The 19,003-nt window shown below is 53.1% G+C and overlaps 10 protein-coding genes across 10 annotated transcripts; 3 read left to right on the top strand and 7 right to left on the bottom strand.

Annotated features, from left to right (window-relative positions):
- Nucleotides 1-1,249: 1,249 nt before the first annotated feature.
- PFLUO_LOCUS4830 (uncharacterized protein) lies at nucleotides 1,250-2,671 on the top strand (the record flags this gene model as incomplete). The annotated part of the gene is made up of 4 exons (XM_073782218.1): nucleotides 1,250-1,417; nucleotides 1,685-2,058; nucleotides 2,115-2,182; nucleotides 2,262-2,671. The coding sequence occupies 4 exons, from the start codon at nucleotides 1,250-1,252 to the stop codon at nucleotides 2,669-2,671; spliced, it is 1,020 nt and encodes a 339-aa protein (XP_073638896.1).
- A 265-nt stretch (nucleotides 2,672-2,936) lies between these two features.
- Nucleotides 2,937-4,256, bottom strand: PFLUO_LOCUS4829 (uncharacterized protein; the record flags this gene model as incomplete). The annotated part of the gene is made up of 1 exon (XM_073782217.1): nucleotides 2,937-4,256. The coding sequence occupies one exon, from the start codon at nucleotides 4,254-4,256 to the stop codon at nucleotides 2,937-2,939; it is 1,320 nt and encodes a 439-aa protein (XP_073638895.1).
- A 311-nt stretch (nucleotides 4,257-4,567) lies between these two features.
- Nucleotides 4,568-6,137, bottom strand: PFLUO_LOCUS4828 (GATA type transcriptional activator of nitrogen-regulated proteins; the record flags this gene model as incomplete). The annotated part of the gene is made up of 2 exons (XM_073782216.1): nucleotides 4,568-5,837; nucleotides 5,899-6,137. The coding sequence occupies 2 exons, from the start codon at nucleotides 6,135-6,137 to the stop codon at nucleotides 4,568-4,570; spliced, it is 1,509 nt and encodes a 502-aa protein (XP_073638894.1).
- A 1,378-nt stretch (nucleotides 6,138-7,515) lies between these two features.
- PFLUO_LOCUS4827 (uncharacterized protein) lies at nucleotides 7,516-8,081 on the bottom strand (the record flags this gene model as incomplete). Its single annotated transcript, XM_073782215.1, has 4 exons — nucleotides 7,516-7,688; nucleotides 7,745-7,834; nucleotides 7,897-8,012; nucleotides 8,062-8,081. The coding sequence occupies 4 exons, from the start codon at nucleotides 8,079-8,081 to the stop codon at nucleotides 7,516-7,518; spliced, it is 399 nt and encodes a 132-aa protein (XP_073638893.1).
- A 554-nt stretch (nucleotides 8,082-8,635) lies between these two features.
- On the bottom strand, nucleotides 8,636-10,035 carry PFLUO_LOCUS4826 (D-amino acid oxidase; the record flags this gene model as incomplete). The annotated part of the gene is made up of 6 exons (XM_073782214.1): nucleotides 8,636-8,979; nucleotides 9,032-9,407; nucleotides 9,480-9,583; nucleotides 9,641-9,744; nucleotides 9,807-9,944; nucleotides 10,007-10,035. The coding sequence occupies 6 exons, from the start codon at nucleotides 10,033-10,035 to the stop codon at nucleotides 8,636-8,638; spliced, it is 1,095 nt and encodes a 364-aa protein (XP_073638892.1).
- An 858-nt stretch (nucleotides 10,036-10,893) lies between these two features.
- PFLUO_LOCUS4825 (uncharacterized protein) lies at nucleotides 10,894-12,324 on the top strand (the record flags this gene model as incomplete). The annotated part of the gene is made up of 3 exons (XM_073782213.1): nucleotides 10,894-11,101; nucleotides 11,185-11,597; nucleotides 11,647-12,324. The coding sequence occupies 3 exons, from the start codon at nucleotides 10,894-10,896 to the stop codon at nucleotides 12,322-12,324; spliced, it is 1,299 nt and encodes a 432-aa protein (XP_073638891.1).
- Nucleotides 12,325-13,182: 858 nt separating this feature from the next.
- On the bottom strand, nucleotides 13,183-14,090 carry PFLUO_LOCUS4824 (uncharacterized protein; the record flags this gene model as incomplete). The annotated part of the gene is made up of 3 exons (XM_073782212.1): nucleotides 13,183-13,473; nucleotides 13,547-13,773; nucleotides 13,850-14,090. The coding sequence occupies 3 exons, from the start codon at nucleotides 14,088-14,090 to the stop codon at nucleotides 13,183-13,185; spliced, it is 759 nt and encodes a 252-aa protein (XP_073638890.1).
- A 339-nt stretch (nucleotides 14,091-14,429) lies between these two features.
- Nucleotides 14,430-16,275, top strand: PFLUO_LOCUS4823 (uncharacterized protein; the record flags this gene model as incomplete). The annotated part of the gene is made up of 3 exons (XM_073782211.1): nucleotides 14,430-14,752; nucleotides 14,795-16,104; nucleotides 16,157-16,275. 3 exons carry the CDS (start codon nucleotides 14,430-14,432, stop codon nucleotides 16,273-16,275), a joined length of 1,752 nt encoding a protein of 583 aa, XP_073638889.1.
- Nucleotides 16,276-16,456: 181 nt separating this feature from the next.
- On the bottom strand, nucleotides 16,457-17,020 carry PFLUO_LOCUS4822 (uncharacterized protein; the record flags this gene model as incomplete). Its single annotated transcript, XM_073782209.1, has 1 exon — nucleotides 16,457-17,020. The coding sequence occupies one exon, from the start codon at nucleotides 17,018-17,020 to the stop codon at nucleotides 16,457-16,459; it is 564 nt and encodes a 187-aa protein (XP_073638888.1).
- A 1,084-nt stretch (nucleotides 17,021-18,104) lies between these two features.
- Nucleotides 18,105-18,641, bottom strand: PFLUO_LOCUS4821 (uncharacterized protein; the record flags this gene model as incomplete). Its single annotated transcript, XM_073782208.1, has 4 exons — nucleotides 18,105-18,112; nucleotides 18,147-18,430; nucleotides 18,486-18,560; nucleotides 18,625-18,641. The coding sequence occupies 4 exons, from the start codon at nucleotides 18,639-18,641 to the stop codon at nucleotides 18,105-18,107; spliced, it is 384 nt and encodes a 127-aa protein (XP_073638887.1).
- Between the last annotated feature and the right edge of the window lie 362 nt (nucleotides 18,642-19,003).

Here is a 19,003-nt window from a genome sequence, read left to right as displayed (position 1 = left end):
GGTCATATGCAAGTTATATGTCGATCAGATTCTCTCGGCAACAGATCTCCGAGATCAAGAACCCTATGTCTGAATGAGAAGGAAAAAAAAAAAACAATGACCATTGTCTGTGCGTCGGATAAGTCTGATCCCATATGCGTGCATCGCGAACGGACTGAGAGCTGAGTTCCCGCAGTGGAGATTCAAAAAGGCATTATTGAAGGTTATAGCGATTTATGTAGCATGCGAAGGTGGTGACACGTGGAGTGCTTAAGGTGTTGCCAGGGACCTGGAAACTTCGTCCAGATCACCCGCGCTTGCCTTCTGTCGGACTAGGAGTCGATAACCACTTAGCTAGTAACTAGTGAATGACTCTGTGCTCATTGACTAGCATTCGGCTCAGTCCTTTCACGAGATCGGGGTGATCCGAGAGGAAGTGGGTTCAGGGGGTGAAAGGTAAAAGTTGTGGAATGCTCTATTGTTCCTGATGTGCTATGGGCTTAGCCCGAAGAGGAAACGATGAACATGACCCTGGGCCCTGAGCGCAGACTGTTTTCCGTCAGTCGATGTTAAGTTTTTCTTCTTTTTTTCTCTTTCTGTACATTAGGGTATCACATTCATTTAAAATAAACCGGATCTCGGATATATGCAGGCTGGATATGGTGAACGCCGCTTGTTACTCCCAATTTTCCCATTGTCCGAATTCAGGTCGTCGTCATTGGGCGGCGTAAGCGGAATACATAACTACGGTATGACGGGCTGAGTGCTATGACACATGGGGCTTGATGGATCCTCACGAACATGCGCTAACTAGTTCTTCGATCGATGGGTTCCATGCATCTGAGGGATTCTCCGCCTCCCGAGCTGCATGGCGTGCGTTGGACCCGGTGAAGCGTCTGGGCGTCAAGGAGATCGTAGGCGTCGTGCGCTATTGAGCAGACTATCAGTACGCCCGGAGATCCGAGACAGACGAACACCCCCATCTGCAATCTCACCCCCGCTGACTCCGCGTCGTACAGTGTACACTTTGCACTAGTGTCGCAATATTCAAAAACCTTCTGTGCCCTTCTCGCTTGTTGCCTGCTTTTCAGAGACTGGTCCACCAGATCTTGAGGTCTCGAATCAATGAAACAGATCCGCTTCATGCGACGGTGTGCTTTTGTTGTTCGGATATGATCAATTGATCTAAATACGCTCCTTTGATATCTTTACTTTCTTACGTCCCTTTACTCACCTTTTTCTTTTTGCAATGGATTCGCCTCTACACACGATGGTTCCTCGACAGGAGGAAGATGGACATGCCCGCGGCCAGCGAGCGTTGGTCGTGACGGCAACACTGACTGCCATTGCCGCGACAATAGTCGGCATGCGGCTCTTTGCCCGGGCTGGCCTGATGAAAATAATGGGCCGCGAAGACTGGGCCATTCTGGTTTCTCTGGTATGTCTCTATGCAGAGATCCAAGAGATCTGGTAACTAACCTGTGTCGACCGTAGACCTTTTCGATCATTTATCTCGCGCTTGTTGCCGCTCGTGAGTTCTATACCTCCCTGTGGTGAGAATATCAATTGATATTGAAAAAGAATTACATTTCGGCATGGGCACACATTCAGCAAATCTGCCCGCAGCTACGCTACAAGCACAACTCAAAGTAAGTCCTCGCCACACCCATATCACCAAACATCGAAGATTGACACTACTGTACAGTGCCTCTGGGCCGCAATCCCAATGTACAACGCCAGCCTAGCGTGCACGAAATTCTCCATCCTCTTCCAATACCTCCGCATCTTCCCCCTACATCCCTTCCGACTAATCTGCTACATCATGATGGGGATAGTCGCCACGTACTCCTCCTGGGCCATTGTGACCGGGTACGTGAACTGCGTGCCAGTGGCCAAATTCTGGAACCATGATCTGCCGGGCCACTGTCTCAACTTCGAGGCGATTTGGTTCTTCAATGCCGCGATGAACATCGCCACCGATTTGACGCTGCTTAGTATGCCCATGCCGATGCTCTCGCAGCTGCGTTTGCCGCGCATGCAGAAGATTGCGTTGATTGGTGTCTTTGCTATTGGCATTTTGTACGTGTGTGCATCTTACTGGAAAGAGAGAGAAAAAGAAGCTGATTGGCTTTTAGGGTTGTTATCACGAGTATCCTGCGTCTATCGAGTCTACGCATTGTTGCCCAAAGCACAGATACTTCCTGTACGTCCATCTCTCCCTGTTGCTCTATTTTCACCGTCTCCATCTACATCTACAAACACCAATACTAACAAATTACCAGACAGCAACGTCGACGCAGCCTACTGGACTGCCGCGGAATGCAACGTCGCTATAATCTGCGCCTCGCTCCCCTTCCTCCGCCCACTGATCAGCCGTCTCTTCCCGGGAATGCTCTCCAGCCACAACCGCACAGGCTACGGCCGCACACCTGCGACCAAAAACATCAGCCTGATGACGCCCTCTCCAACCTTTCCTACCTTCGCCGCTGCCGCGCAGCGCCCGAGATCTGAGCTGCTTGATAATAGGGAGGAGTATGATATGTATTCGATCAGTGTGAAGCATGGGGAGGGGGATACTCCTGGCTCATCGCTTAATGGGATTGAGATCACGACTGAGATGACTCTTATTCGGGGTGCTAGTGGGAGGATTGAGCAGGTGGCAACAAGTAAGAGCCATCTTGTTGATGCTTGATTTTGGTATTTAATGTTGGTGTTTTTGTTTCTTTCTTTTGATCACTCTTTGGCCTATGGTTGGCTATTTCTATGATTGCATGGCGACGGTATTACTTTTCTGGCACTCTTAGATGAATTGATATTCAAGTCTTTCCCTCTTCATCCATTCTATACATTCTACCCCATGACGGACAGCTTTCTCTCACATATCATCAACTACGTCCATATTCTTGACTAGTTACTTGCATGGTATATACAATCCCCCAACACAAAACCAACCCAACCTAACCCTCCAAATCAAGAACGAGCTGTCCCTCCTCTCCCAGCTCTTCACTAACAACCGTCCCAAACTCCTTACTCAACCCTGCAATCTTCTGCCTCACCCAAACATGATCGTCATCATTGGGATCAAGCAACATAGCCCGAAACCTCTCAATGCGTGTCGGAAAAATCTCCAACCTCTCCAGCTTCAGCCCTAAACCCAGCCCTTTTTCTGTTTCTTTCTCGGTCTCTCTCACACGAACCCTCCACACAGCACTTAGATCATTCCTAAACTCCTCATGCACGGTATAATCATCTACAAAATCGCCACACCCATATATAATAATCTTACCGTGGTACGACTCCACCCCCTGGACATGGTGCGCCGAGTGGCCGTGCACGATATCGACGTCGCACTCGTCGATAAGGAAATGGGCTAGCGAGCGGATTCGCTCAGCGGGATGCCATGAGTAATTCGGGCCCCAGTGCACAGAGAAGATCTTCAGAGCTGGTGGTGGCGGCTGTGTTTCTTGTTTCAGGTTGTGTTTCCGATGACTATGTTGCCTTTCCTGATGCTCTGGATCTGAAGCCGTTGAGCCGACGTCGTCGTCGGCGACGTGCTTGCCCGGTCCGCCGGAGAGTAATAGCGTGCGGAGACGCACGCGCGTCGACGGGGTGTAGTCGACGAGATGGAATGTTGGTATTGCGTCCCAGTCGCGTGGGTGGTCGGATGCGGAGTAGACGTGGACTTTATATTCCGACGCAGCAGTGTTGTTGTCTTCTGCTTCCTTCTTCTTCTTCTGCGACTGGCCATCTGTGTGATGGTGCGCATGGTACCCATCCCCATCTCCCAGAGGGGGCAGGTGCAGCACAGCAGGCCTGCGCGCCTCATCGGTCGTCTCGCCGGCTCCCGCAAAAGCAACCCCAGCGCGCTTCAGCGACCAGACTGTATCAACTAGCCCCTCGGTCCCAAAGTCAAGCGTGTGGTTATTCGCCAAACCAGCATAATCCACATGCGCGGCATGCAAGATAGGCGCGACGTTAGCCGGGTGCATACGGTAATTGAAAGCCTTCTGCGGCCAGGGTTCATTAGTTGTGGTCGCTGAGGTCTCGAGGTTGATGAGCAATAGATCTGTCTCTCGGAGTCGGTCGAGCGTCGTGCCCCATGGCGACGAGTGCGTGTAGTTTCCCTTGCCTAGGCGGGATGGGTAGCGTTCAATGAAGTGCGAGATGATGCGCGCGTCTTCTTTGTTTTCGACATGTTGGGGGAGGAGCTGGTCGACTAGTCGGCCGAGCATTACGTCTCCCACGAAGCTGAGTGTGAATACTCTGGATGGAGTCATGGCTTTGGCCGTGGGGAGGGTTAGTGACTAGGGTGTGGTTTCACCTACTCAAGTATGGGCTCTGGTTGTCGGCCCGAACGAACGATGTCATGATGACTTGATATCTAAAGTACAAAAAGGAAAATGATATGCGAGAAAAATAAGATTGGTTTTCATTAGAGTACAGTTCTCAAACACTTTGCCCCATTAACACACAAGAGCCACAACATTTTCCTAACACATTAATGGTATCGTGCGCAAGGCGCCCACTGCGCCGTTTAGGAATCCCAGGAAAAATCAAAGAACCACGTTATTCGTCACAAACTTTTCATCTATCGTTGTGCCATCTCCGCTAACTCTCTTTCTTTCGCTCTCAATGCCTCGCGCATCGCTTCCGCTTCGCGCTGGAGCCGTGCCCGCCGATCCGCCTGATCCCCCAATGAGGCCAAGCTGGGCAAAGGCTGCTGCGACGGGTGCGGCGCAGGAGAGCTGGAGTGGCGAAGCAGGCGCGGATCATCACGGGTCTCTGCGCGGTTCAGAATCGACGAAATGGAACTGAGGCGGCCAGGGGGTGATGGATTGGCCGACGGATTGATTGGGGGTAGTTGGTTTGACCCCGACTCGAAAGGAGGAAGAGCCTCTTGTGCCGTCTCGGCGAGGGTGCGTTTTTTAGGCATGCCGAGTGAATTTGGTGACGCGGATCGCCGGCCATATTGAGGAGTGCCGGGCTCCAGAAGCTTAGGTCGTGCATGCACATGGGACCCTGCGCTGGAATTGTAGCTGGTGAAGTCAACCGGCGGCGGGGCAAACGGCAATGGCCGTGGTGCATCTTCGACCTTGCCGGGCAGCATGTGGTAGTGGTCCATTGGCTCACTGCTCATGTACCGATAGTGATCTTCGTGTCCGTGAGACAAGGCAGCGGGAGAGGCCTCGGGCGATGCGGAGGAGCCGTTCGACGAATGAGTCGCAGCAGTGGGAGACCCATCGCGTAGGGCGGGCACAACACGTTTCCGCCGTTTGATAATAGACTTTTTCATGGTAGTCGGACGATAGCACCCGTGAAGCTTGTAGTACAAGCCACACGCATTGCAGATGGGATGGCCCTGTTCGTCCCGCCGCCAGAGTGGTGTCACAGTAGTGCCGCAATTTTGACAGGCGACCAAATTATTACCGCCATCAGCAGATGGAGTGCTCTTGGGTGTTTCTGTTTCTTGCACCGGTTTTTCGGGTTCATGAGGCGACGCGCGACCCCAGGAGGATTGAATAGCTGTGGACCCTCGCGGCGCAGACTTGTAGACCCGGTTGTTATATGCCGGACAGCCTTCACACCCTTCTGCACCACCCGTGCCATTACAGCTTCCGCCACCGGGACAAGAACCCTTGGGGCCATGGCAACCTTCTTCCGGCGCTGGTGGATCTGGTACTGGCGAGCTTGCGGACGGAGAGTTGGACTGGACAGTGCCGTCGGCACTTTGTTGCATACGATTTCGCTTGGTAGGGCGAGCGACATTCCGGGCTTTGAGATAGAGACCACAGGCGTTGCAAATCATCGCTCCTGTCGGGGACCGGCGCCAGAGAGGAGTGCTTTTCGTGCCGCAATTGCTAAGAGAGAAAACAGCGTCAGCATGGAAAGTATGGCCTGAGTGTGGGGACAACAACATACCTGCACGAATGTCCGAGAAAGGAAGTGTCCCTTTGGATTCTGGGAGATGTCTTCTCACCCGGCGTTCCATTCGGGGGCACATGGGCCCATCCAGCATCATGGAGTTGCGCATGGCCGTCCGAGTGGTCACGACCTGCCTGGGCAGACGAGATCAGCTGCTGTGCAGCATCGAGGTCCTCCGCCGACGGCTGTCGCATGGGAACGTTGGGGTTTCTCGGGAAGGAGTGCACGGTTTCCATCTGTGAGATGGACGCCAACATCACCACCTCCGTGTCCTTCGGGCCGGGATGGGATTGTTGATTCGGCCGTGGAATCGGGAGAAGATGCCGAGACGAGATAAAAATAGAGACGAGCTAATAAAGCGGGCGAGTGGGAGACAAGGTGGCCGACAGTCTCGAGGAACGGTGACGCGAAAGGAAAACCCCCCGAAAATAAAACGAGAGAATGGAATAGGGGCGAAAGAGACCGAGTGAGGCAGTCGAGACCAGAATGCACCGTATGTATCACACCGAAGTCAAAATGTCGGTCAGCCTGGAATGGCGAGTACCTGCAGCCACGCCACTGTGACAGGTTTCTACCGGCCCGCCACGGACGAGATCGAAGACAGCGGCGAACGGTCAGGTGATGGGAGTGTCAATGGATCTGTCCGGTCAGGGTTGTCGACCAACAGTTGGAATTAGGCGAGAGGCTAGGGGCCTGCAGGGATGGTGATCACACCCTGTTGGGAAGGGAGGAAGAGGTATGGGGGGAGGCGATGGGATGGCAGACACGAATGGCGACGGCGACAACGCTGGGGACGATGGCCAAGTCGGACGGGAGAGATGGATGTCGAGGGAGGGAAGAGGGAGAGTAGGAAAGGAAAGAGAGTGGGAGGCGAAAGTGGTGGAAGAAGCAGATAGTTGCTTATCAAGGCTTTATCGATCTAAGGGAAGGGGCTGATCTACGGTACATATCAATCAATCAATCAGTTGGAACGGGCCATCCGGGCGCGCGGGCCCTGCTGCATCGGTCGAGTCCATTTGCCTTTGTAGCCTTGTCGGTCTGATTTCCCTCGGACTCTCCTCCTCTCCCAACCGGACGGCCTATTCTGCCTGATTCTGCGCTCCCCAGATCGCAGGGTTAGGAACTCCACCGCTGCCTATTGTGGTTTAGGCCCACGGAGCCGATGGGCATTTGACCTTCCTATCCGGGACGAAAACGGGACCGTGCTTAACAAGCCTCTTTTTGGGCGCTGTGATTGGCTGGATGCATTGTCAGCAGGAATTGACGGGCCTGTGGTTGGTCGAGGCGAGATTCCATCCGACCACGCTGTACAATCATGTAATCAAGACTGGTTGCCATTTCCATCCAGCTATATAGTACAGAACTGCATTCGTTCTCTGTGGGGTCCGCCAACTTGAACCCCCTCCCTCCCCCTATGACATCAAGAGAAAATCATAATGAAAATAATAAAAAAAAAAGCAAGACCATCATCAACGGTTTCTCGCGTACACCGACTCCTCTCTCCGACGCGACACTCATCGAGGTAGATCATCATCCAGGGAGATCAATCAGATCGAACCGCAGATGACGCTTATCCATATGCGCCACCGGTGGATTGCCCGATGGTCTCAAGGTTTAAACCTGCTCGGCCCCCCAACCCTGGTCCGACTCGCGCATGTTCGACGGAGGCTCAATGGACGGGATGAACTCAAGGACCAGGTATGCGACACCGATGACACCAACGATGCCACCGGCAATCTCGCGCAGAACGTGGTCGTGCAGGAGGATCGAACCAACGAAGACGTAGACTGGACGGAGGGGTTAGCACACATGAGACTCAAGGGCGAGTAGGCGAAAAACGTACAGATACCACGGCCCATGAAGGAGAACAGGAATGAGGCGTAGCGGTAGGCGTAGTCCGGCACGTTAGGCAGAAACTCCAGCCCGGCGACGACTGCGGCAGCCAGTCAGCATGTATGCACTCACTGCATTTACGGGAAACAGTGGTCGACCTACCCAGACCAAAGACTATCACATAGATGCCCACGACGATCGAGCTCATGGATGGCGGGAAGAACTGGCTGATACCGCCCAGCAGCATAAGCACACCCACTGCGATGTTGACCAGACGGCTGTCGCGAGTCAGTAATTAAAGAGCACATCCGAGGACGGGTGCCATACAAAATGTTGGAGAAGTCCATTGTGTCGGTGTCAAGAGTTTGGTTCTTCGGTGATCTTTCGTGTCTGGAGAGGATGGGTCCGAGTCGCTAAACGAAGAGCTGGGAGGGATGAGGTGGGAGCGAGGTCAAAGGGGGAGCTTCGACTAAATCTCGAGGTTCTTGAAGACGTGGTTAGCCGTTGTAATAGCGAGTAGGTACTCTGGGATTTGCCAAGTCGCCGTTGACAGCGCGGGCGGGCGAGGGCCTGGCTGAGATTCGGGGGGGTGGCTTGGCCGCAGCATTGTTTGGGGTGGCTGGGGCTGGGCAGAAGGTGGAACGGGAAGGAACGTCGAAGGGAGCGATCGCGGGGGAGGACAACACTCACCAAGAGACAGGCAAAATAGCGACAGGGACGGTTGACGATGGAGAATAGAATAGCGAACAGAACAGGGGCAAAAGGCGGTTGGGACAGCAGTCGCAATACAGCGGGTCCGCCAAGCCGAGATGCGGCTGAATCAGCAGGATCTAGACTTGATTAGGGTTGCCGCGCAATGGGATACGAGTACGATTTGGAGTATAGTCTGGAGTATAGACAGCTACAGCTTCGCTCTCGTCTTCTGCCTCAGAACCTCCTTCACCAGTGACACCGCAGCCTCCGCACAGCCAAACGACGCCTGATAGCCAAACCCGCCATGGCCATAGTTGTGCACGATATTGACTCCGTCCACGGTATCCTTCTCGACACGAGGTCCTCCCTCTCGCAGCGGCCGTAGCCCAACACCATGTCGGATAATATCCAGCCCCTCGATCCCCTGTCCCTTCTGGACCAGCTGCGGCGCACTCGCAATCGCACGCTTCATGATCCGATTGGCGAGGTTCGGGTCCGGTAGTGCATCCCAATTGTGCTTTTGATAAGATCCTCCGAGAACGGTGCCGCCGCCTAGAAGTGATTAGCGAATATCATACATGCAGTTGCTGTAGGGTGAACGTACCCAGAGCGCGAGTCATAATGTACAATGCTTCGTCATCGCCATCGTCCGTTCCAGAAACAGATGACATGGGACCGGGGTCGTTGCGCACGACCACCACCTGGCCTCGGGCAGGATACAACTTGTCATCGAGCACACCGCCGAGGAATTTGGACGAGAGACCCGTGCAATTGATGATCACATCGGCCTTTTGGCCCGAGTGGTGTGCACTGGCAGCGTCCGCAATATGCTTGAGCGTGGCTCGCTTAAAGACCGTGCCGGCCTTGGCGCACTGCCCAACAAGCCATGACAGGTAGACGGGCGAGTTAATGCAGACCGACGTAACTGTTTGGGCATTGTCGATTCCCGGGCCAAGCTGGTCTTTCGGAACGGCTTTAAACTGTAGTAGTTTGTCCTTTCGTTAGTTCTTTCTTCGTGGGGCTGGGCATTCATTCATTCCCCATCCACATACATCAGGCACGATATCCTTGTACCACGGATTCGGCTGCACCAGTTCCGAGAATACCTGCCCAATGGCGGAGTGCTGGTCCTTGGTGCGGTTGTAAATAATCGTCCCTGCAACCCATTAGCCCACGGCCTTTCTCCATCCAGAGAAAGAAGTCATAGGCATACCTAGAAAGTGAATCCCTGCCTCCGGGTGTTTCTCTGCCAGATCCTTCAGGGGGGCCCATGTGGCTTTTTCCCATTGCTGATGCGCACTGCCTTCCTTGCCCGTTCTGTGTACAGGTCAACACTTGTGCCAATTCCGGCAATTCCGGTTCAAGACAGAATCACGTACGGCATGTAGTTGGCGCCAGCCCAGGGAGAAGCATATTCGATGTCGTAGTCACCTGGCATGTGCTTGGCCAGCACGGTGATCTTGTTGGCCGGGTCCTTGGATAGGAGGTAAGCCGTTGTCAGGCCCGAGACTCCAGCTCTATCATCGTCAGTCAGCCAGTCCGCGTATGTAGTCTGCAGGTGGTTCTACGGGGACCTTACCCGAGAACCACGATGTTATTTGCGGCCATATTGTGTTTGCCCGGTCTTTTGCAAGAGCTGAACGGAACCACAATTGTCAATGGCGGCAATCAACCCCGGACCGTGACTCAAGCGGGGGATTTGATTGCCGTTTGATAAGAGAAAGTGTCATTTATCCGGTATCCATACCGTCACTGTTTCTATTTCAGTGGCAGATCGGAGGGCGGTGTGGCACTCCGGCCACTCAGGTCTCGTCAACACGTCAGGACTTTTAAAGCAATACGGCACACGACAGGCAGCCTCTTGGAGGAATGCTTCGAGATGAACCGACAACAGGTACACATACTGGGTCAAATCAGGAATTTGACAAAGACACAGAATAGCCAGGGTGATTCCTGTCTACAACCCACCCAGAGCAAAGCAGTCCGTAAACGCCCGGCTTCTCCATCGTCTCCACTGCTGGCGCCCACTCCAGGCAGATCAGTCACATCCGCTGTGGAAAAATCTGCCACAAAACGATCTGTAGGATGGATTTCGAACCAAGTCAGTCACAGAAATCATAAGAAGAAGCCATTTCCACGACTGTGGGTTATAAACTATTTCCCAGCCGGGCCCTCCAACAGGCGTACATACTCCTTTATGTCATAGTCGCCCAACCCCCCCAATCATCGCCCCTAAGCCACACCGCCCCCGGCGCCACCTACATCCCTGACTGGGTCCGAATTCCTTTTTGCACAGCAGCACTCCCCGATTCACTCGGTGGGTGGACAACTCTTATTGTGATTGTTGTTATTGTCGATTGCTCTATTCTTTATTACCTAAATCCTCTTATATTACTCACCACCACCCTTGGCCACCTTCTCCATAAATGCAGGCCTCGAGAGAGCAGGCTTTCCTCTCCCTTCACAATGGCCCATCTTACACACGGTGGCAGAATCGTACCCATACTAACGGGTCACGACCACGACGAACCCACACCCATCTCTCCTCCACTGCTGCAGGACCAATATGACGAAGAAGCCATAGCCCGACGGTCCAAAGCTCTCGACCGCGAGAGCTTAGAAATGCCGTGTCTTAAAAAACGCGGTCTATTTGCCCTGCCGACAGAGGGCGACGGTAAGCCAACACCCTTGTAACTTGTTGTGGTATTATGTATAAGCGTGTGAATATTTCTCGTTCTGACGCGTTTTGGTGGCCAGGCAATTGCCTGTATTATTCTCTTTCCGACCAATTGTATGCCGACTTCGCCCATGCCGACGCGTTCCGCCAGCTTCTAGCCGACCACATCGCCAGCAACAAACACTATTTCATGCAGTTCGTCGTGGCTGAGGGTGGTGAGCGGCGCCGCCCAAAACGGGCCGCCGCGTCCGTGTATGCGACGCGCTCGGCAGCCGTGGCGCCTCCATCCCTGGAGGACAAGGAACGGCGGTTCGAGGAGATGGTGGCGGCTACCCGCAAGAATGGCGAGTGGGGTAGTTCCGAGCATCTGCAGGCTTTCTGCCAACTTTTCAAAGTCGATGTCAACGTCTACACCATGGATGGTGTACAGGTGTTTCGTGACGTCAACGCTCCTTCGGATCAGCCGAGAGATGTGGTGCATGTTGCTTTTCATGTGAGTATTTCCTGCGGGGTGTCTGCCGGACCCGAGCTGATGGAAGTAGGACTTTAAACACTACTCTTCCGTGCGGACTATGGATGGCAACCACCAGGGACTTTTCGCCACGTCCAAGTACCCGTCGCGCTATATCCTGCCACCGAAGAGGGTAATCATTCCCGAGAGCTTCACTTCGGACAGCACGACTTCAGACGACCTAGCCGTCGACGTCTACCCTCCATGGGACATAAAGTCGATCCAAGAGGGTCTTGGTGGGCGATACGACCGAGAAACAATAGTAGACATGCTGCAGAAATGCCGCGGAGACATCGATCGAGCATTCGCAGCCCTGCTCGACGAGAAGAGCGACGCACCAACCGAAAAGAAAGGACCGGCCCTGAAATCCAGCCTGCAGGACTCGCGATCGTCATCCCCATTTAGCACGGGTAGCAAACGCTCGGCGGAAGATAGCGACGACTCCGAAGACCCACGGCCCATGACGCGACGATCGCGACCGAAAAGGCGGATTGTCTCCAACCTCACGCTCGGGGTTGGTATTTCTTTCAGAGATGACCAGAACGAGCTCGTCTCTCTGAATTTGCGAATGCCGGAGGAAGGCCAAGGTGCTGACTCCGCTCTGAACAACAACGACGACCTCAATAACACCGACCCCGAACAATCAGACGCGGACAAGACAATGACCCCTCGACGCAGTGGACGTCTGTCCCGCCCTCGAGCCGTTTGATTTCTTTCCTGTCCGTCTTGGATTTTTTTTTCTGGCTTATCAGCGGTGCCACCCATCATGTTTATCTTCATCTGCAGCGATCGACTTGCATCTGCGTGGCGTTGGTTGTGAAGCGTTTCCATTATAGCTTGATTTAGCTTCTTCCCAGTTCTTTTTTTGTGGGCATGGGGTTTGTGTGTGCATCATCGAATAGCGACTCGGATGGTCGCTTTCGCTTCGCGGGGAGGGCGTTTTTGTCTTTTCAAACAAGATTTGCATGAGAGGACGATCGATGCCCGGTGCATGGTCAATTCCCTCGATGGGTTCATGACATGCATAGCATGGCGAATATCTTCTGCCGTCGGCGTTTCTATTTTTGTTACCGGGGCATTTGCTGCGTTGCTTTCACAAGACCCCTATCTTTTTTTTGAGGGTAGGGCAGCGATGAGGATCGTCCATGTTGTGACGGATAGGATCTTTGCATAGATTTGGTTAATGAGACATCCCGCAAGGTTGCATTGATCAACTGTGATTCTCTCCTCGCTCCGTAGAATCCAAGATGTGTAGAGTAGAAAGGAGTAGGGAGGTTCGGGGGTAAGGGATGGATGATGGTGTCGTACAGAGCTTGTCTCATTTACACAGTACATGCCGCTCAGCTGCGGCTGACCCGTCTCGCTGGTCTGGATAATATGGATTCAACTTCTATCAAAGCACGACAAAAGACGAACATCTACAAGAAATGCCAGATCTATCTATAGACATGTAAAACCCTCAACCAAGAACGATGCGATCTATGCACGACCGTTCCTTGCCATTCCCATGCAACTTGCCAAGAGCCTCTCTCCCGTCCAGATCAGATTATAATTAATAAGGACCGTCTCAATCCTCCAGGAGGAACTTTAGAAACGCCGCCCCAATAGCAACACCATCATGCTCATCGCCCACTCTCCCCAGTGCGTCCTGCGCCTGGTGCTCGTTGAAAACACCCAGCCTTGCCCGGTTCTGGACAATCTCCGTGACAATCTCCCTGGTGAATTCAGGGTGTCCTTGAACCGTCACGAACCGGCCCGGCGCGTACATGCCCTGCACGGCGCAGATGGGCGATGAGCCCAGCGAGATGGTATTGGGGGGGTATTCGAAGACGATGTCTTGGTGCATTTGCTGAATGCGCTGTTTGTTTCACGAAGTTAGCCCCCCTCCTGCAACACGGAATGATAAACCAAATTCCAAAAACAAGACGTACGATCTTCTCTCGCCCAAACAGCTCTTTTCCTTTCTCCGTCAAGTCCATCCCGCACACGGCTATCTCCCATCCCTGCTCGCTGCGTCCGACTTTCGCGCCCAGCGCGCGGCCGACGATCTGGTGTCCGAAGCAGATACCGAGGATGCGCACCCGGTCTTGCGCGAGGATCTGCTGCGTGAACTCGACAAGCCGGTTGATCCAGGGGATATCGTCGAACGAGTTATGTCCTAGGAGATTTCGCGCTATTAGCATGCTTGCTTTTTTGGGGCTGCAGTATGCATTGTTCTCCTCAATGATACGCACTTGAGCCAGTCAGGAGCACCGCGTCCAGATCCTCGAGTTTGGGGTACGCATCCCCGTTCACGACGTCCCAGCAGGAGATGTCGAGTCCGGACTCCGGGTCTAGTATCTCTGGCTGGTTCAGGGCTTTGGCGCTGGCGGACAACAGCGCACGGAAGACACCGCCATAACCGTTGTAGCGGCGGTGGGTGCCTTCAAGAGGCGTGTCGCATTCGAGCACGGCGATGCGAAGAGGTGGGCGCATCTCGAAAGAGGGTGTATGTAAGAGAGATGCAAGAGGCAAGAAGCGGCATGAACCCCCCACCCCCCACTCGTCCATATCTTATCGCAGTTGCCGAACCCGAATGTGAGGGACGGAATGTAACCGACATATTATAGGCACCACAGACATAATACAGCCCTGTGCACGATCTACTGCTGCGCATGGCGAGCCTTACTGTCCGCTAGCCAACATAAGGCTCCTTACTCGGCACGGTTATTCGGCACGGTTCTTTCCTTGTTCAGCCGTCAGATTATTCACTGTCGGATTATTCTCCCCCACCAGACTTTTTCTCTTGACTGGATCTCGACCAAATAATCCATTATGCTTGACGAGGGGCAGCAAAGCTCAGAGACTTCTCCTCTGCTTCGAAATGGCTCTTATGAATACAACTCCGTCGGCCACCAAGATGACGTGGAAGCCGGCTCGACCGCCGGCACAGAGGTAGACGAGGCCTCCATCCTGGACCTAACCCGAGTCAGCTCAATTCCGCAAGGGCTGCAAGTTGAGCCGAATCTGAACCGGCGAATCTTCTCTGCGAATGGGACAGCCAATGATGCTGCTCCGGATGATAAACGTTACTCCTCGCGGTTCATCGGCGTATCACCAACACGCTTCTGGTTGATCTACTCCGGCGTCATGCTCGGGTACGTGATCGGCTTTTTTGACTCAACTCTGATGGCGTCAAGTCACCCGGTCATCACTTCGTACTTCAACGCATCCAACACCGCCTCGTGGCTGTCCACGGCTTTCCTATTGACCTCTACCGCATTTCTTCCTCTATTCGGACGCATCTCCGATGCCTTTGGCCGCAAACCCGTCTACCTCTTCGCAATCTCCGTGTTCTTCCTCACGACGGCATGGTGTGGACTGGCGCAGAGCATCGGCAGCTTCATCGCCGCTCGCGCATTATGTGGCCTCGGTGCCGGCGGCGTCTTCTCCATGGGCCAGGTTATCTCCAGTGACCTGGTTCGCATCGAGTATCGTGGTATCTACCAGTCATATATTAACCTGTGTCTCGGAATTGGTAGCTGTCTTGGATTGGCGCTGGGCGGGTTACTCTGCGACCAGGTGGGTTGGCGAGGTGCCTTCCTCGTGCAACTGCCTTTCATCTTCGTCTATTTCGTTCTGGCTGCCTGGACCGTCCCGTCTGGTCTGGGAGTGAAGCGCGTCGGACTGGAGCGAGTAACGGTCCCGCAATTGATCCGGAGTATCGACCTGACCGGGTCCTTCATCCTCATTGTCGCAGTCACGGCCTTGATCATGGGCCTGAACCTGGGCGGCAACGTCTTCCCCTGGTCTCACCCGCTGGTCATTGTCTCCCTAGTGGCATCCGTGATCCTCTCGGTGATCTTTGTCCGGTATGAGCGGAATGTGCCACGCGCTGTCATGCCCGTAGAACTACTGTCCAAGAATCCTCGCGCCAGCATCATCTTTGGTAATTTCTTTGGGTCGATGTCGACCAACACCATGATGTTCAATGCACCGCTGTACTTCCAGGCCGTCAAGCTCGCCTCCCCGACTGACTCTGGCCTGCGGCTTGTCGCTGCCACAGCCGCGGTGACGATATCGAGCGTGGGAACTGGCTTCCTGATTACCTGGACCAAACGTCTCAAGCCACCTATTATCGCCGGTGGTCTCTGTATGCTTGTTGGTGGCTGCGCTGCCGCATCAATGGGAATGAACACACCGGATGGTGTTGCCATGATCTGCGTCTCGCTCACGCTTCTGGGCCAGGGATTCACCTTTCCATCCTTGATGGTCTCGGTCTTGGCCACAAGCGAACAGAGCGAGGCAGCTGTAGCCACCACCACGCTGGGACTGTGGCGCAACCTGGGCTCTGTGATGGGCGTGGCTGCCAGCAGCTGGGTCTTTCAGAACACTCTCGTGTTTCAGCTGGAGCACATGGTTACAGGGCCAGACAAGCGCGACATTATTTCTCTGGTGCGCAAGTCCGTACGGGTCATCGCTGACCTGGATTCGAAGCACCGGCATCAAGGTGAGTTCTTCTTCCCTCGGATTATGGCTACTTTAACTGACATCTTTCATAGTTATGGGGGCATATGCTGCTGCGCTGCGCCTGACGTTTCTCTCTGCGGCTGTCTGGGCCGCGACCATGTTGCTGCTTCACCTGCGTCTGCGATTGCCGCGACTGGGCAGTAAGCACTAGCCATCTGTAAATATATAACTATCTCAGTTCGACCATAGACACACATACATGATAGTTAGACATTATACCAGCCGCTCCGAACATTGTGTATTACAGTAGAAATAAGGATCTTTAATTTCAAGGTTGCTGAGGAAAGATATCTTGATCTGAAAAATCGTTCAGGAATATCTATGTTTCCGTATTAAACATGTTCAATGTGCGAGAGCACGCTTTTCACGTCATCCGGCACCACCGTGTTGAGGTCCAAGACAGGAAGGTCAGGGTAGAGATCCGGAGATTTCTCCCCTCGTCGCCACAGCACATTGCGTCTGAACCACCAGGGCAGCACCTTTCCAACCTGGAACTTCATATGCGTCCGCGTCGACGTCGAAAAGATATAATCCAGCTGCTCCAGACTCCGCTGCTTGGTCTCAGGCAACCACAAGAAAATCATCACAAGGCAAAGCAGATTCATCCCCGCATAGAATCCAAAGCAGCCAGAAGGCGTCATTTCCTTGAGCATGATGGGGAATGCAAAAGTGATGACTCCCGCCCAGAAATTGTTCGTTGCGACAGCGAAGGCCATTCCCACTTCTCGGTGCGAGAGGGGGAAGACCTCTGCGGAGTATGTGAATGGGATGGGACCAGCTCCGGGAGAGTAAAACGCGCAGAAGATGTAAATGAAAAGCGCGATGGCACCAATTCTTGCGGAGCCGTTTCCGGGGATGAAAAAACACATTCCGGTCGCGAGCAGAGACCAGAACATGTTGGGGAACGTGAAGATGGCGAGGCTTCGCCGTCCGAAGGTGTCAATAGTCCATATAGCAGGGAAAGCGAAGGCGAAATTCACTATTGCGAAGCCAAAAGATGCAAGAAGGGCTCCTATGTTGCTGGCGCCTGCCTGTGAGAAGATAGTGGAAGAGTAAAATGCAATGACCTGGACTAATATAGAGTTAGAGGCATATATCCTGAAAAAGAAAGGGAAACTCACTTCCGCACATTGGCTGCATCATCATAGCGATACCCGCAGCCTGTGTAGCGCGTCGGACCCGCGGAATAGTGACGAGCTCGCAAAATCGAGTGACAATATTATCGGTTTTTGTGAACTCCCCCTCATTGATGATATGTTGCTCCACCTTGATTTGAGCTTGTATAAAATACAAATCCCGAGCAGCGAGGAGAGGAGTATTTCGGAGTCGACAAAGCGATTCGAAGGCCTTTTTGTACCTACCCTTCGAAATCAGCCATCGCGGTGACTCTGGGCAAAAGTAAATACCAAACAGTAGTGGAACTGCAGGTATAAACGCGGCGCCTAATTGCAGTCTCCAAGAAAGAGCTCCTGTATTTGCGACAGCGAGATTGCCAACTGTTCCTAGCAGAATGCCAAATGCCGTCCACATTTGCCATGACATGACTAGACCCCCCCGGACGAGGGTTGGAGCTATTTCTGCCGAGAAGATGGGCACAGTCACATCTTTCAGACCCATGCCAATACCAAGAAGCATACGGCATGCAACTAGCTGACCCCAAGTCTGAGAAACTGCACATCCGATGGGTGCTAGAAGGCTGAATATCGCTGCGATAAATATAGTTGCCCGTCGGCCGACTAGATGGTTGAGAGGATCGGCGAGCCACCCGGCACTGACAGTATGTATAAGTAGATGAAGACTTTTGAAGCTCCGATTGGCTTACAGGAAGGCAATAGTTATGTAGGGCGCTGCGTTGACGAGGCCGACCAGCCAAGAATTTCGTGTACATGTGCCCGCAGCTTCGCAAATAGGTCCGGTGTCTGGGATATTGAGAGCTGAGGGAAACGACAAATTTGCACCATTGGACCCTAAAGATATAATTCAGTCCACTGCTTGCAAATTTTTTCATGAGTTGTGACATACCAGTCTGGTCCCAGCCCCGAATAGCAGCTGCTATTGAGTTCATGATAATAGTAAAGTAGAGAATCTTCGGATGTCTCCACCGATGAGCTTGCTCATCGTGTAGAGCTTGGACATCTTCGGTATCTAACTCAGAAATGGTCTCCAGTTCACTCGGCGACTGGGCAACCAAAGCACCTTTTATTAGCAGCGCCTCAGTATTCCCGGTCAGTCCGTGCTCATGAGAAAACTGAGCGACGTCTTGAAGCAGGCGGTCCTTTGGGATTCCAAGCAGAGGGCTGTAGAGTCTGTTATAATAATTTTAGCGTGTCCTAATTGTCGTGAATTGCCAATGACCCTTACCTTTCAGTGGCACTGACGGCAATGGTCTGCCCATGCCCTTCGACCTCCGTACCGGATTTTACGTCTTGTGAGTAGCTAAATAAAACGTAATGTTAGTCACTATGATCCAGAACGCGGATAGATAGAGATGTTGACTCACTCCTTGGGTTGATCCATGACAGGCAACCGAGCTGGGATAGAGTCAACGAGAATGTAGTGTATTCTGACGTAAGTGAATTGACCTATGATGGGAATAGAAAAAATGGATCATGAGAAATAGTACTCGATTATATACTTGTTAAGCAAGGCGGCTAACTCCTCATTGCTATCCCCGCGTCCATAATCCGGGGACCTCCCAAGGGACTCGATTTTGACCGGCGTAATAACTAACCCCACAAAATTTTCTCTGTGCTTGACAAAAGCCCTAATTGTCCGGAAAAAAGTTTGCGTCTATACCCCTTTTGAAAGCATTTCTGGCGGAGCTAGCGCATCCATCTCGGCTACGGCTACAGCTCGGGTACGAAGCGAGCTACCGAATC

The sequence above is a fragment of the Penicillium psychrofluorescens genome (genome assembly GCF_964197705.1).
Source record: "Penicillium psychrofluorescens genome assembly, chromosome: 3".
NCBI classification, from domain to species: domain Eukaryota; kingdom Fungi; phylum Ascomycota; class Eurotiomycetes; order Eurotiales; family Aspergillaceae; genus Penicillium; species Penicillium psychrofluorescens.
The sequence above is the reverse complement of the archived record's forward strand: the minus strand, read 5'-3'. Positions and strand labels throughout refer to the sequence as shown.